Genomic DNA, 16,387 nt, shown 5'->3' on the forward strand with positions numbered 1-16,387 from the left:
ATTCTGCTTATTTTCGACATAGTTACATAGTACATAGTATTTGAGGTTGAATAAAGACATTAGTCCATCAAGTCCAACATATTAGGATCTCATTCTAGGAGTACCTGTACCCCTGAGAGTTTGACACATGTGCTCTAGTGCATGTTGGTTTCCAGCTTGCTTTTTGATTGTTTTATTTAGTAATTGTTCTGCTTTGTCTTCCTGTTTTTAGTCACAAGGATGGTTATGACATATATGCTTCTTGGAAACGAATATGGACAAGTAATGGTAAAAGTGAACCAAGTCCCAAAGCTTTTATGGCTGACCAGCAACTTCCTTACTGGGTAAGACTGTTACTTGTTTAAAAGACATACTCCATTTAAAGTTATAGATTAAACCTTGATATGGATTCAGGGAGCCATAGAGAACTGGTGACTAGCTCAGATTTGTATCTTGACATTACTGTATTGCACTAATTTACCCCACTCCTTTTTGTCTGTAATCTGGTGATCCTGGAACACACTTCATAGTGATGCTGGACCATATAACTTGATGTTTACCATACTCACAAATCCTAATATAAAAATTCTGGCTCTAAGAGGTGCTTCACAGCTAGAAAGATTCAAAACATCCTTGGAAGTTTTATATATGTTGGTGTATGCAGTGGAGAGAGAGGGGGGCATGTTTTATAGCACAAGCCTTAGGACGTACACTCCTACCTGCCCTCCACTGATTCCATATAGAAGCGTACCTGTCACCTTCTCTGTCTTTTATCTGTAATCTAGTGATTTTAGAATTTGCTTGCTTGTGTTCTTTGGAATGCCTACTGCAGGCCTCTTACATACAGAAAGCCTAGTGTAAAAATGCCTGTAGAATAGTCAGGGAATTTGTATTTGTAAGACGATAAGTCCGTAATGCCTTCCTCTAAGGAAAGGTTTCCTATTTGCTGGCGTATAAGACGACTCGGCGTATAAGACGACCCCCCTACTTTTTGTGTTAAAATATAGGTTTTGGGCTATACTCGCCGTATAAGACTATAAGTTTAAATGCACGCACTAACATCCATGGTGGTATTCCTGAGTGTGGCTCGGGGTTAATTTTCAGTACCATAAGCGGTAACCCCGAGCCACAATCGGGATTACAGTCTCTTACCTTGTCCACGATCCCCGCTGTGTCCTCTGTCTTCCGCTGAGTCAAAGCTCAGTATGTATGTAGCCGAAGCTACATACAGTATACCATATCCTTCTGTATGTACCCGGCGTATAAGACGACCCCCGATTTTTGTCGGGTGTTTCAAAACCCGTCTTATACGCCGGCAGATACGGTACCTTATAACAGCCTGGATTTAACCATATTCATGGGATCTATTACTGTTTGGAAAATATCCTGCTCTGGTCATAGGGAGCTGTTCAGTTTCTGAACTGTGAAAACGCTAGTTATTCTTTGAATATTAAAAGTGATGTTTATTCCATTTCTGTTACAATTATTTGCTGATTGTTAATTCTGTATTTTTAGGTACAGTGTACAAAACCTGAATGTGGAAAGTGGCGTCAGTTGACAAAAGAGATTCATTTAACAATACAAATGGCGAAAACATACAAATGTGGCATGAAACTAAACTCAATGAAGGTAATGGTTGTTTATGGATTCTTGTTGCATATTTCTTGGCATTACATTTAGAAATTGGACATTTTAAGACCAATCTCAATTAGTTGAACATAATTATTCCTTATTTAGACAAAGCCACACCCACTGGAGCCAAGCCCCACCTAGTTGTGGCTCTGAAAATCAACAATGTTCTGTCAGAAGGAGTTTGGGAGTATGATATTGATGTAGGCCTACTTGGCTATAGCCTACTTTTAACATGTTATCTTCTTCTGCTGTTAAAGTGATATTAATGTCAAAAGAGTTTTAAGCTATTCCAAATGCTTCTTTATGTTAACAAGTTTTAGTTTCCTGTAGTATTTGCTGGTTCCCTGAGCACTGGTCCTGACATCCTGTTTCAGCGTGGCTCCTTGCTCAAGCAGAGTTTTATGGAGCCACCCTTGTGTGTGTTTGTAAGCTGCGTGTGTCTCCACAAACACATAGACCCAGGGAATCAAGCTACCCCCTCTCCTCCCTCCACCCTTCTACAAGCTAGTAGATGTACAGCTGCTGGAAACTGTGCTCTCTCTTGTGATCTTGAACAGGAAATTCAGGAAAGCTGAGAGACTTGGAAGCAGCTGTTAAGAAACATGATGACTATAAGTGTTTGGGCAAAAATATAAAGAAATACTTTGCCGGGCAATGTGTATTTGTTGGATACATTATTGATGAAAAATGTTGAGAGTTTATTACTATTTCAATTCTAAAATATATGTATGCATTTTTGGCAGGCTGAGGGGCCAGATCAGTGCACCATGCCAGAAGACCTGGTAAGTTAAACTGTACATCTTACAAATAAACACTGACCATGTTCTCAGTTGTTACATACAGCACATATTAATTTATAATGCATATAAGATGCTAGGTACAAATGTAGAAACTGATGTTTTCATTATTTGTTTAATATCTATTATTCACACAAGACACTGTGTTTGCAAAACAGGCTAACTAAAAAGCCCAGCACTACTTTCCTGCTTTCTAGCAGTGGAGGAAAGGGTATGTCCTGAGGCTTCAATTGCAACCTAGACTTGCTTGTAGCACCAATTGTTGGCTTCATTGGTAAATAGTAAATAATCATCTGAAGTATTACATGTATACTTATTAAAAAGAAATAAAACCGTTCGATTTTAAAAAATATATTAAATATGATATATTCCCTTTTGATACGCATGTGTTTTGTACAAATGTAACTTGTACATTTCCTTGCATATATGTCTGAATACCACTAAAACATACTGGGGGGAATTCAAAGAAAGTGGAGCAGACAAAATCTGTGGCAGTTGCCCATGGCAGCCAGTTAGCTTCTATCTTCATTTTCAAAGCTGAACTGAACAAACTGAAAAGAGAAGCTGTTTCACTGCCATGGACGACTGCTCCAGATACTGCCTGTTTTAACCCTGTTGCCAGTTTTGGCAGCTTTAGCGACACTTGCAAAAGATTCAGGTAGTTCTTAATTGTGCTACTGTAAGAATTTGTTGCTATGGCTGTGACAGATGCAAAAAGGATAACCGCCAGTTTACAGATTAGAACACCGGCGGTAATTAAGACCAACTTTCCGTTCAGACAAACGCCAGTGCTCAGAGTGGGCGAAGTATGTAATGGAAGCTGTCATCTATGCTACGAGGGTACTAGCAACCAATTTTGCATCCCTGACCCCATTCAGCTGCCGTCTGGGAGATCCCCCCGGCCTGCAGCTGAATGTAAACAGAGTGGCCAGGGATGCTAGCTGACATAATGGTATTATTTCTGTTGCTGTATACTTATCTCACCCTATTGACCCAAAGCCAAAGTATCATTGATAGCCAAGCAACTAGCATTTTCATAAGAAGGCTGAAGCTATTGTAGCCTTCATTTTCTGTCATGGTATGCTTATTTAAGCCATTTTTCCTTCTCTGTTGTGCTCACATATGCTGGATGTAAATTGTCTTGTTTTTATGCATTGTCAGAGAGTATCCGAAGTATCAACTCACCAGTGGTATTCAATGCTCATTCTTCCACCGCTATTGAAAGATAGTCCAGCATCCACATTGTTGGCTGCCTATTACCCTGACTGTGTGGGCATGAGTCCATCATGCACCACCACAAATCGTCTTCATATAGAAGGAAAACTGGAACAAGACAGAGAAGTTACTTCTAACTCAGCCGGTGAGTGCTTAATATTTGATCATTGCAGTCACCTAATGTCTCCCTAATGACAGGGAAGAAGATGTTCACGTATTTCTTTATTTTTACAGCTACACAAATGAATCCCTATTTTCAGCCATTTTACCAGCCCAATGAATGTGGGAAAGCATTATGTGTAAGACCTGATGTGATGGAACTGGATGAGCTTTATGAGTTTCCAGAATACTCTAGGGATCCAACAATGTATTTGGCTATGAGAAATCTCACTTTGGCCCTTTGGCACATAAACTGTAAGGTGCGTGAAAATGCATTTCTAACACTTTTCACCTTTTTGATTTATTATTATTGTACAGGATTTATAGAGCGCCAACAGTTTGCGCAGCACTTTACAAAATAAAGGGAGACATTACAGTTACAATACATTTTCAATACAGGAGGGTTAGGAAGGCCCTGCTTGTGAGAGATTATTAGTTTTTTGCTGATTTTTAGCTGGGCATCAATGATAATATAGATTGGTGGTACTCAACCCGTGTGACCTCAGGACCCACATTTGTCCTTGGTCATTAAGTCACGACCCAAGTCGCACTGCAATGGAATGCATGACATTGCTGTACCGCGCGTTACGGTGCAGGTGACTAAACTGTAAGTGTGAGGTGTGTTTGGGGTGACATTCAAATGACCTCCCACACCAAAACGCACAGTAGGTGTGATTACATCGTACAGTGCATTAATTGCATGAGACTGTGCGATTAACGCACTGTACTAGTGTGAACGGGCCCTCAAAAACACTGACAGACACATAACCACAGACACAATCTCACACACTCACAGACATTGTCACACACACATACACTCAAAAAAAAAAATATATATTTTTAAGATCCACCCAGTATCCCTACCTGGAGTAGTTCCTTAACTTGGGATCCAGTGTCGGCTGCTGTGATGGCGCTTCATCCATATGTGCATTGCTTGTACAGCTTCCATGCACCCTTGTAGAGGTGTTTGGGGCCAGAATGTGAGATTACTCCAGTACAGGGACCTCTACAGGGCATGTGAGGGAGCTGTAAGCAATGCACGTATGGATGGAGCTCCCTAGTGGGCGCGGCCATACCCCCAACCCACCCCACCTCAAGTCGACACTCGGCACTGGGCAGCATATTTTGAATGGCTGCTTGGCGCAAGAACTGACAGTGCTGCTCTAGGGGGGGGGGGGGGTTGAGGAGCCTCTCACCTAGAAAAGTGAAAAGCATGCGGCGACCCACTAAACACAGGGTCGAGACCCACTTTTGGGTCACGACCCACCAGTTCAGAACCAAGGCTACAGAAGAAATATATATTATACTATATATTAATTTTCTATAATATACAGAGAGGTAAGAATAGTGTTGTGTTTTTGTTTTGTTTTTTGTCTTTTATACTTTTGGAAAGAATGAGGAAGGGATATATTTTCTGCGAAGGGTTTATTTGTAGTCTGTACCTTTTGTTTAGGAAGTTACCCCTCACAGAAATCTTTTTCTCATTCTGTTTGGGGGAAGTTTTAAACCCCTGCAATCTGTTATTATTGCCTGTGTCTTTCTGTCCCAGAGACAACCAATTTTTATGATTTCTTGTCCTGCTGTCACAGGAACAGGAAGTGAATTTTTCCCAAAGGGATCATGTGTAGCAGTAAAAAGTTGACAAAAGTATAGATAAATTCCCAAATGGATACATAATCGCAGGCTGTACTTTGCGCATGAAGAAGTGCATAGAGGGGTGTGGATGCTGGCTGGTTGAACTTTGAGTTTCCAAAATACTGTAAGGATCCCACAATGTATTTGCTCTAAAAAAATTGATCTTGGCCCTGTGGCACATAAACTGTAAAGTGTGTGATGTCCGCAAGGGGAAGGAAGTACAGCAGGAGCTATATTCTTCTTCTGTAAAGCCAAAAAAAGGCTATATGTTTTAAGAAAAGACACTTCATTCCTAATGGCAGAGTAAAACATATATTGTATTAAGCCATCCGAAATTATAAAAAAGTGCTCGGATTTGAGCTTTACATATTTTAGGGCCCATTCAAACCAGCAGCAGCATTAGAACATAGCCGCTGGTGTTCTCTGTGTAGGTTTCGTTGCCAGCTCGTTTCGAAACAGCTCGTCACACTGTGTCCTTTTTATATGCCATAATATGTCACATAGTGACACTTCATTTCGTTCACTTGGTCTCAGCGTGATGCAATGCAATGGATTGTGTCCAACCACGCTGTGCTGAAAATGCAGTATTTTTTTCAATGCACATCACCATAACACAGTGGTGTGAACTTTGCCAGTTATAAACAAGGCATATTCCCTTATCTTTGCATTGGGACTTCTCTCCCAGTGCAGCTCAAGACAGCTGGTGTCAACAGGTTACTGCCCTGACTGTAAAGTGACCCTGATGACAGTTGAGATACAGTTACACAATTGCCTTTTTAACACTTTGCTCTATTTCTTAAACATTTTATATTCTAATCCATACAGGAGGTGCTCACAGCGCAGACATGTGCTCATCATATAATGGTAAGGGGCCTGGTTCGCATCCGTTGTGTACAGGAGATGGAAAGGATTCTCTACTTCATGACTAGGAAAGGACTGGTTAACACTGGAGTTTTGTCTGTTGCACCTGGCCAGTACCTACTTCCAGAAGAATACCACAATGTACGTAGACACATTTTAAACCTTGTGACCTTCTGGAAATTTGCATTTAGGGACAGAAGTGGAATGACAGATGTTTTACTTGAAAATTTTATTTTTCAACCTAGTGCGTTATTTGACTTCTGGCTTTCTTGACATATGCATCAGCTGTTTTGGACTTTATGTAATTTTGCTGTCCAAGTATTTTGGGTTGATTTATACTGTATGACTGTTATGATAGTAGTTAGAGAACACGGAATGCATTTTATCTCCTGCCAGCATATACCTGTACTGTACAGGGGATGCTTTTATAGTACCACATGTAGACTATATACACTACTCTCCAGGGACAAGCGGTGAGGTCAGTGGCAGGTGAGGCACCCCGTCCCGTCCCTGCTGCCACCCTGCCCTGCCCCAGGCCCAAGCACCGAGCTATGTGTTCATCTGCCTCCCTGTCCCTCACTAGCCCTTCACTGATGAGGCATCTAGATAGATGCTGTTAGTGTTTTATTTTTCTTTGTTTTTTTGATTGGACGGCTTGGACCAATGGCACTTTGCCATTAGTGCAAACCATCCACAGAGCTCAAGCCTCTGACTTAAAGTCAGAGGCTTGTTGTAGCTCCGACCTCACGGTGTTAGTTTACATGCAGCAGCGGGAAAGCCCGATGCTGTGTAACCTAATATAGCTGTCAAAAGCTGGATGAAGCGCTGCCTGTAATTAACATGTGGTGCTCTGTCCATGACAGGTTACACAGCGGGAGGCTTTCTCCTGCTACTGTCCTTTGCCAGCACGGCAGACTGTTTGCCATGCCAGCATGTCTGCTGTGTAATTCATACATCCTGACATATCGTGCAGATTGTACTATTTTGAAATATTTTGAATTGTAGAGATGGCATTTCATGACAAAATTACCATATTTTAGTTATGTCATAAAACGACATCCTTTTAATGAAGTGATGTTAGCAATGTTTTTGTATTGAAATGATTGCCAGGTACATCTGAAGACATAGATTTTCTAGATACTCATTAATAATTCTGCTGCAGTTAAGCTCTACTTGAATTTCTTTGTTTGATATATATGGAACAAAGTTTTTAATGAGTATGTAGCCATGAGTATGTATGTAGCCATGTCTGTCCTAAGTGTCTACACAATATATACAACACATCCTTATTGTTTTTTATGCTACAGAGGTCTGTGATTGTCATCGGGGCAGGACCAGCAGGACTGGCTGCTGCTCGAGAACTACAGAACTTTGGAATCAAGGTATTCAAGGAGACTTTTTCTTTGTCCTATATTGTGTGTTTCTCTGAAAATTCTATGCTGAAACAAAGACAACATTCCCAATTCAACAAGACACGGTCACCTTGATTATTCAGGGCAAAAGTGACATTGTTTGTATAACCCCCGCCCCCCCCAAACCTTACATTATACAGATTTTTCTAGTGCTCCCCTACCACACCTTCTTTAGTGGTTGCCACTGGAAAACACCTATTACTTTTGGGTATTGGGTGGGCAAATGACCTTTGCCCATGGTGCAGTGCTAAGGCCTGCGCTGCTGTAATTTGCTAAAATCCACACAATTTATAAAGCTAACCTGGAAATAATTAATTCATAATCCTCAACCTGTAGTCTGTATTACGTGTGGTGTGCAGCTTTTTATGGCCCTTAAATTAGTGCATGTTGTCATTTAGAATCCACACAGTGAAAGTGTAGTCAGAAAACTCCAATGTATATTGGCTCATTAATTGCATACATTTCATTAAATTCTAATTTAATTTCCATTGCTATATACCTGCTTCTTGTGTTCTTTTTAGGTGATGATCTTAGAAGCAAGAGACAGGATCGGTGGCAGAGTCTGGGATGATAAGTCTTTTAAAGGATTCACTGTGGGAAAAGGAGCACAGATTGTGAATGGCTGCATAAACAACCCTATTGCATTAATGTGTGAGCAAGTGGGTTTCTGTTGTCTTTGTGTTTTAATATTTTGCATTGTCTTTGGTAAAGTTGAACTCTAGGCAAACACAGACAAAATGCATATAAGAGAGCTGTTTTACCTGCTAAAGAATTTGTATTTCTTTCCATTCAGTCCTGAGATATATATAGCTCTGCCATAAATCACAACCCCATCTAGCAGGCCAGGAGACCTGATATTTCTCTGCTGCAGTTAGTACTACTAACAGGTGACTGGACCACTAATGACCTCATCACTCTGTTACTCCGCTCTCTGCTCATATCAGCATATCCCTTGCTGGTACATGAGCACTACAGTACAGCTGACTGGCTCTTTGAGCTGCTTGTTCCTTTTCAATTCTAAACTCTGTTGTACTGTTTTAGCAAGAGGCTGATGCCAGACCAAAGTCTGGTACTTACACTACCTGTGTTTAAAGATGAAATCCGGGAATTTAAAAAACTTACCCTTGCAGTGGGGCTACCCCCGTGCTGCAAGGGTTAAGTGCTATTTTGTCTGGGGAGCTCACATAAAGCAAATATACTCACATGATCCTTGGTCCCATTGAGCTGCTAGACTGGTCCCCGAAGCCTCTTCTTTCCTGGATTCCGTCGGTCTAAGGACCACGGATGTCATCATGTCTGATGCAGGTCCGTTAACTTGAATTAGATGTGAGGATGCCAAAGAACATTTCACAAATGGAGCGAAGGGGGGAGAGAGGTGAGTGCCGACCGCTAGGGGACAGAGGATCAGGTGAGTATATCTGCTTTATTTTAGTCCCCTCCCCCTAGACAAAACCAGTTCTAAATCCTTAGATTGGTAAGTTTTTTTTTGTTTTTTTTAAATTACTGGAGTTCTTTTTCAAAAGTTAAACTCACAGAGTTATTCACAAAAGGGTGAAGAGCTTGGACAAGGCAGGAGAAGTGAACAATCTAGGACAACATAGCTGAACTGGAAAGTGAGCTGAATTGGAGAATTTTTCCAAATCAGATTGTTCACTTCTCCTGCCTTCTCCAAACCCTTCACCCTTTAGTGAATAACCCTGTTAATGTTGTAGTAAGGAATACAGAGCTGAATCAATTTGTATATTTTATATCATCTGCCTGGAGTTCACCTTTAAACATAAAAGGTTCTGCAACAGCTGGAGAGTGGACATTTCAAAATGGATGTCAGTTTGATACAGGCAGTTATATATTGTAGTGAGACATTTGGAAAGTAGAATTTTACTTTTGTGTCTGCCCATCACACTCTGAAGCCCGTGACACACTGCATGTGAAGCCGTGCATAGCAAAGCAAAGCTGCTAGTGCCTAGCAGCTTTGCTTTGCTACGCACGGCTTCACATGCAGTGTGCATGCGAATGTCCGTGCTGGACATTCGCATGCAGTGTGTGAGAGCTCACATAGCGGAACATGCGGAGATGAAAGACTTCATCTTCAGCCAATCAGCTCACTTGTATCAACTTAATGGGATTTGCGTCCTGACGTGTGTGTTTATACGCGCAAGCCGATTGGCTGAAGATGACATTTTTCATCTCCGCTATGCAAGCCGATGTGCCGGAAAGAAAATTGCAGGACCCACTACACGTGAAGGTCCGCGTGCCACCACTTCCCTGTGCTCCGCGCTGCTTTGTGTGCAGTGTGTCACGGTCTTTATGGTCAAATCATAGGTGAAATATATCAAATCAGTGAGCACAGTAATTCCACCTAGATGATTGTTTCGGCCTGAACAAATAAATATTGGCCACATACTGCAATTCTGCCGCCAGTGTTGTATTACCTGCCTTATATCTCATGTGTAGGCTTTTTAAAAATCAGTCACACCAATAGTGGGTAAATTCCTGGGTACTGCTTCCAACCTTGATAACAGTCCTGACTGAAATCAGGAGTGATCCACCTGTTGTGATGAATACTTTGAAAGGTCTGATCTTGTCAGAATTTATACCAAGCACGGGTCATACAAGAAGAGTTTATTTTATTTTTTTGATTAGCCATCACCTTTCAAAGAGTTTCTCATCTGGCCTGCACATCCACCGTCCAGGGTGTGTGGGAAATGTTTTTTCTTTGGCAGTACCACATGCCATTAGCTTATCTCTGTGTAATCAGCAGAGAACAGTAGTAAATCAGCTAAAATGTTCCACCCTTTCACACTTCTGAAGCAGTGATGATGAACCCCCATGGTCCTCTGTTACAATCATTAGCTTTCTATTTTTGGGGACATTGTTGTACAGTAGACCCATTGCATGTTATTGTTTCCTCTTGTTCAGCCTCATTGAATGATGATCACTTGGACCGGTATAACGGAGGAGTATGATCAGCTTCTGTTTTATCTTTAATTCATTATGTAAGATGAGAATGGCTATTTGCTGTTTTTCCTACTTCATTTAAGACTTCTGTTGCCTGATAGAGTGATTGCAGTTTAGAATTTTGTTTAATAGTTATATGTGGTTATATGAGTGACTTAATGCTCATGTTATCAAACTTGACTTATTCATTCTTTACTATTGAAATGATAGCTTGGTATAACGATGCGCAAACTAAGAGAAAAGTGCGATTTGATACAAGAAGGGGGAAGGTTAACTGACCCATCCATAGACAAACGTATGGATTTTCATTTCAATGCTATCCTGGATGTCGTGGCAGAATGGCGTAAAGATAAGGGTCAGCAACAAGACGTTCCACTTGGAGGTATCTATTCACACAATATGTTTTATACAGTCTCAGTAAATACTAAGATCATACCAAAGGTTGTCCATCAACATGCTGATTTTTGACCAAGAAAAGGCATTTGCATCCTAGACATAATTACAGATCATTGTTGCATAGAGGAACTGCTCTCAACTTTCTTATGTAATCATTAGTCCTTGGATATCTGCCAGGCAGGATAGAAAATCTGATGACCGCATAACTGACTCTGTGCAATGTGTATCATACAGGTTTACTTGCTGTTTTCCTATGAAATGATACAGACATTTAGGGAGGGGTGCTGACTGCAATATTCACAGTCCAGTGTAGGCACTTTAAGCTAATGCAGCATACCTCTTCATTGCTAGGGATATATATTTTGTATGTACTGTAGATGATAATAAGGTATTATGTACATTTTACATGTTACTGTTCTTCCATGTAATATGTACACTTCTTTACTTCTTTATTAGATAAGATACAAGAGATCTACAAAGCATTCATTCAGGAATCTGGAATCCAGTTCACCGATGTAGAAGAAAAGGTCTTACAGTTCCATCTTGGAAATCTGGAATATGCTTGTGGAAGCAATTTACATAATGTGAGTTCTTGTTCACTTTGCATATCTGTATGAAATGAAGTAAAATACCGAATTGTCTTCTATTGTATGTTGTGAAGCTGTCCATTTACCTTTGATTTATTTGACTTCTTTCTAAAGTATCTCTAAGCTTAACACATTATATTTACATCATGGCAATCTTTACCCACTGTTAAGTATGCCATTTATGTAAAAAGGTAACATAGCATGTATAACGTACCTTTTTGCTTTAGTTTTCCAGTGGTCTTGTGACCACTGTGTCTTCTCTTTTCCACTTAGCTCTGGGGGTTGTGGGTTAACCAACAAAGACGCTCAGCACCTTGTGCTAACGTCACAGTTCTCAAGAGCTCTCCATGGAGACAGCCAAAAGTGTTCCTACAATCTTGACCTCCTTCTTCTCCCTACTGAATAATGTTGTCCATCAGACTGAATGGACCAAAAGCGGACAGGATCTGTGGGGTAGAGCTTGATTTTACAGGGAGGAAGGCCTGGAGACACGCTCTACAGAGTACAGGATGCCGAACACTGATAATCCCACCTCAACCTAACCACCGAACCATCACAATTCATCCCCACACAGCTACCTCCTCATGGATCACATGCCCCTCCCTTTTAGATTGTAAGCCCTCAGGGGCAGGGCCCTCCTTACCATCATGTATTGTGATCGTAATGTATTCCTTAAATTGTAAGGTGCTGCGCAAACTGTTGGCGCTATATAAATCCTGTATAATAGGAAGGGTAAACTGACCATGCAGAAATTGCATTCACAGCATTCTGTAACACCAAGAGGGAACGGCTGATGCAAAAACTGACTGTGCTTGGCATGGTCAGATTCCTACAGCAAAGAAGAAGTACTGATAGGGTCGATAGTTATCACTAAGAAAAGAAAAAAGAAAGCTTGAACAGACTACTGGTATACACTGTAAATGTAGGGGTGACATACACTTTTACCTTATACACACTGGGGGGAATTTATCAAAACTAGAGCAGAAGAATCTGGAGCAGTTGCCGGTGGCAACTAATCAGCTTCTCTCTTCAGTTTGTTCAGCTAAGGTTTAAAAATGAAAGGTGGATGCTGATTGGTTGCCATGCTGCTCCAGATTTTGTCTGCTCCAGTTTTCATAAATTCCCTTCACTGTCTCTGATTTTAGTACAGAGATGTATACCTAGAACACGCACATGCTGCAAATGAGTTAGAAACCCTTACCTGTGCTTGTTCCACTTCAGTAACCTGTAGAATGTAAACCATTGAATCAGCATCACAGCCAGGCAACTACTTTTTTTTTAGGAGAGGCCAGCAATGACAGCCTATACCGTACCTTATTTGTGGCTGTGTGGGTTGTAAAGTAGCCCACTCCCATAATGGACTATAATCACACTTTTAGTTTACTAATTTGTATTGAAGGTATAGTCTTATCATGGGAGTGAGCTTGGAGCTGTGGCTACTTTAGAACACACACAGGGACCAGGGGGAACAAAGTAGCCACCCTCCAGAAGGAAGGACAGTGTCAGCACCAATTCAGAGATGATTTGAGGATCTACAGCTGAGTGATACACAAATAAGATACATTTGTGTTAATAGTTCGGATACCTGAATGCATTTTTAAGATTTAACTCCTGCGTTTAGTGTCACTCTAATACTTCATGTAAGGTGGACAAGCTCTACTGGTTTTGGCAGGGAAACCCAGGAAAAGTCCAAGCAGGTTGGTCCTGCTCTTTTATTCAGCAAGGCAGCAAATAAGCACAGTTTCCATGCAGAATGGCTTTATACAGCAAGTCTATAGGATAAAACAAACAAAACATCTGCTTGTCTGAGCCTCTGACTCAGGTCAGTTCTTGACTAACAAGGTTCCCCAAAACAAACAGACAGTTCCTGTACCTTTTTAGAGTTCTGTCAGCACTCACCCTTTTTACCCAGCAGCACACAGCAGGCAGAGAGTGATCTAAAGCAGCTAACATGTATAAAGGCATGTGGGATACCTAAGACTAATAACGAGGTAAGATGTGGACCTAGGAATGGAGGCTTTATCCCACCCACAGCTTTATAAATACTCTGGGTCCAGGATCCAGAACGTATTAAAATTCTGGTAAAAAAAAGTTTGTTTTCTCTACATCAACGTAAACCCCGGAGCCCTTTACCATGTGTATATAAGAAACCTAAGTGACATATATACATCCATCTCCAATTCTGCCAGTTCCTTACAATCTGCAAAATAATTAGAGCTTAAACCTGTTATTCATTTCCAATGACAGGAAAGTCTACAGTACATATTTTTTTTTTAACTCAACAAATATCAGAGATCCTGCTAAAATGTAGAGATTGAACATATTTAATTGTTCAAGGGTATTCTATAATTCTGAGGACAGTTTGTAGAAGAGACATTTCCCTACTGTGTTGGGATATATGCAAATGATGGAATATAGGTGTGACCTGCAAAAGTACCCCCAATTCCCCCAATAATAAACCTTAGTATACTTAGTCTAGTATACTCCTTCCCCCAGTTTCTGTCTATTTCATTTTGTAGAGAATAAAAAGTGGGTAGAAAATGACCTATTTATTTTTTTGTTATTTATTAATTTAAAACATGCTTGTGACATCATTTAGCAATCCAGGTTATGGAGCATTCCATTAAAAAAATTAGAAAAGAAAAAACACAGATTTGCTGTGTATTTTTGAAGACTGTAAGTGATTTCCACTTTAAATATATTCCCCAATTTTTTTTTTTTCCTTTTCAGGTATCTGCTCGTTCTTGGGACCACAATGAATTCTTTGCTCAGTTTTCTGGAGATCACACAATGTTAACTGCTGGGTACTCAGCAATAATGGAGAAATTGGCTGAAGGACTTAATATTCGACTCAGGTCACCTGTAAGTTCTAAAGAGAAAATATATATATATATATATATATTATATTACAAGGATTTTAGCAAACCTTATTGAAGAGTAGCTTTCTCTGGATAGAAGGTTGCATTTGTAGTTATTGGAGCGCACAGTTCTAGCACTAGTACTAGTATCAGTGGAGATTTGTGAGAATTCATCCTGCAACTGATGAAGTGTGTTGAGTATATAGAAGTAATTTGTTTAATGTTATGTAATTTAAAGCCATCTCCAGGAGAAAAGCCCCACTGCAAGGGTTAACTCAGGGGTCTCAAACTCAATTCACTTAGGGTCCACTAGACACATTTTCTTCTATCATGGGGGCTGCTTGCCAAATTTCATAAAATGTCATACTTCAAAACAAAATTTAACTCTATACAGTACCAGTTTTAATGTCTGCGTGTGTTTACAATGTCAGTATATGTGTTTGTGATGGTTTCTTTGTATGCAATGTAACAATTTTTTTGTGATGGTTTGTGTGTATTGTCAGGATTTCTGAGTGATGTGGGTATGTGTGTTAATGTTTCTGTGTGTGTCATATCAGTATTTATAAGGGATGCACTGATACGGTTTTTTTCGGTATCAAGTACCAATATTTTTTCTTCGGTACTCGCAGATACCGAGCACTGATACTGGTGCCGTGTGCCCCGATTATCTGGAAGTCGGGCGGCGGATCATGACCCATCACCTGGCTTCCTGACTGCCTGGCAAGCCGGTGTTTTATCGAAAAAACACCGGTTTCACTTGCCTAGGCTGCCTGGCTTCCTGACCAATCAGGAAGCCGGGCGGCGGGTCATGAGGTGTCGTCTGGCTTCCTGATTGATCAGGAAGCCAGGCTGCCTAGCAACTGAGCTCTGAAACACTGGGTGCTGGCACCACCAGGAGCAGCTATGCGGTCTGCATCCAACAGAGACTGGTGCCTGCAGTCTCTTCCCCCTCCGCTCTGGTGGTCTGAGGCCTGCTGACGTCATATGGGAGAGAGGTGAGCACCAGCTGCTGGGGAAGATTGGATCAGGTAAGTGAAAGTAATTTACAGATCCCCTGGACATAAACGAGCAGGTAACCCTTGCAGGACAGGGGTGTGGAAATTTTTGAAAAAACGACTTGTCCAAGGACTAAAGCGGGGGCCGAATCTACTTGTCCCTCATGACAATCTACTTGTCCTGATACAAAAATTTATTTTTTTAACCAAAACCGTATTTAGTAGTGCTTAGAAGCACTTCTCATTGGTCAGTGCCGTCAGGTGACTACGTTGACCAACGAGTGCTTGCAATTTGCGAGTGAAATTCAGAATACATGGAACAGGTACAGATAGTACACCCGTACTGGTGGACGGGAAGGACCGTTCGCCGAAAGGTAAGCATCGTGTGCGGTTGCATACAGCGGTTGCATCCGCATGTATGGGGTTACATCAGCGTGGCAATTGCTGAAAAAAAGGTAGATGTACCTATTTTCACAACATGCACCGCGCAGTGTTTTCAACCGCGATCGTGTGGGATCGCCCGGGCGGTATTGCGGCAGGAAAACGCGCAATCTGCCTGGCACGAGTCGGGTGTCATTAGAAAATAATGGCACTGACAGCACGATCGGCAATGGTGTGCGATTCCGTGACCACCCAGCACAGCGCTCCGTCCCCGCCCCCCGCTCTTGGCGCTCCACACCCCCCGCTCGCAGCGCCGATCTCGACGCTCATTTAAGAAGAAAAAAACCAGCCCTGCTACTTGTCCGTAGCAAGGCTAAGATAGTGAAAAAAACACTTGCCCGGCGCTCGGAACTACATGTCCCGGGCGTCGGGCGATACGAATTCCACACCCCTGCAGGAGAAACCTTACTTTAAGGGATTCGGAGGATAGTTTTATTCAAAGTGCTAGGTTTGGTGGAAAGA

General features: G+C 41.3%; 1 protein-coding gene across 1 annotated transcript in view; it reads left to right on the forward strand.

Annotated features, from left to right (window-relative positions):
* KDM1B (lysine demethylase 1B) overlaps positions 1-16,387 on the forward strand; it is a 34,877-nt gene that overhangs the window by 6,645 nt on the left and 11,845 nt on the right. The window contains exons 5-11 of the mRNA XM_018559627.1: positions 212-323; positions 1,495-1,608; positions 2,355-2,393; positions 6,243-6,419; positions 7,586-7,660; positions 8,212-8,349; positions 14,362-14,493. Coding sequence (XP_018415129.1) covers positions 212-323; positions 1,495-1,608; positions 2,355-2,393; positions 6,243-6,419; positions 7,586-7,660; positions 8,212-8,349; positions 14,362-14,493 — 787 coding nt within the window. The remainder of the gene's footprint in view (positions 1-211; positions 324-1,494; positions 1,609-2,354; positions 2,394-6,242; positions 6,420-7,585; positions 7,661-8,211; positions 8,350-14,361; positions 14,494-16,387) is intronic.

Source organism: Nanorana parkeri, unplaced genomic scaffold (assembly GCF_000935625.1).
Source record: "Nanorana parkeri isolate BGI_ZX_2015 unplaced genomic scaffold, ASM93562v1 scaffold408, whole genome shotgun sequence".
NCBI classification, from domain to species: domain Eukaryota; kingdom Metazoa; phylum Chordata; class Amphibia; order Anura; family Dicroglossidae; genus Nanorana; species Nanorana parkeri.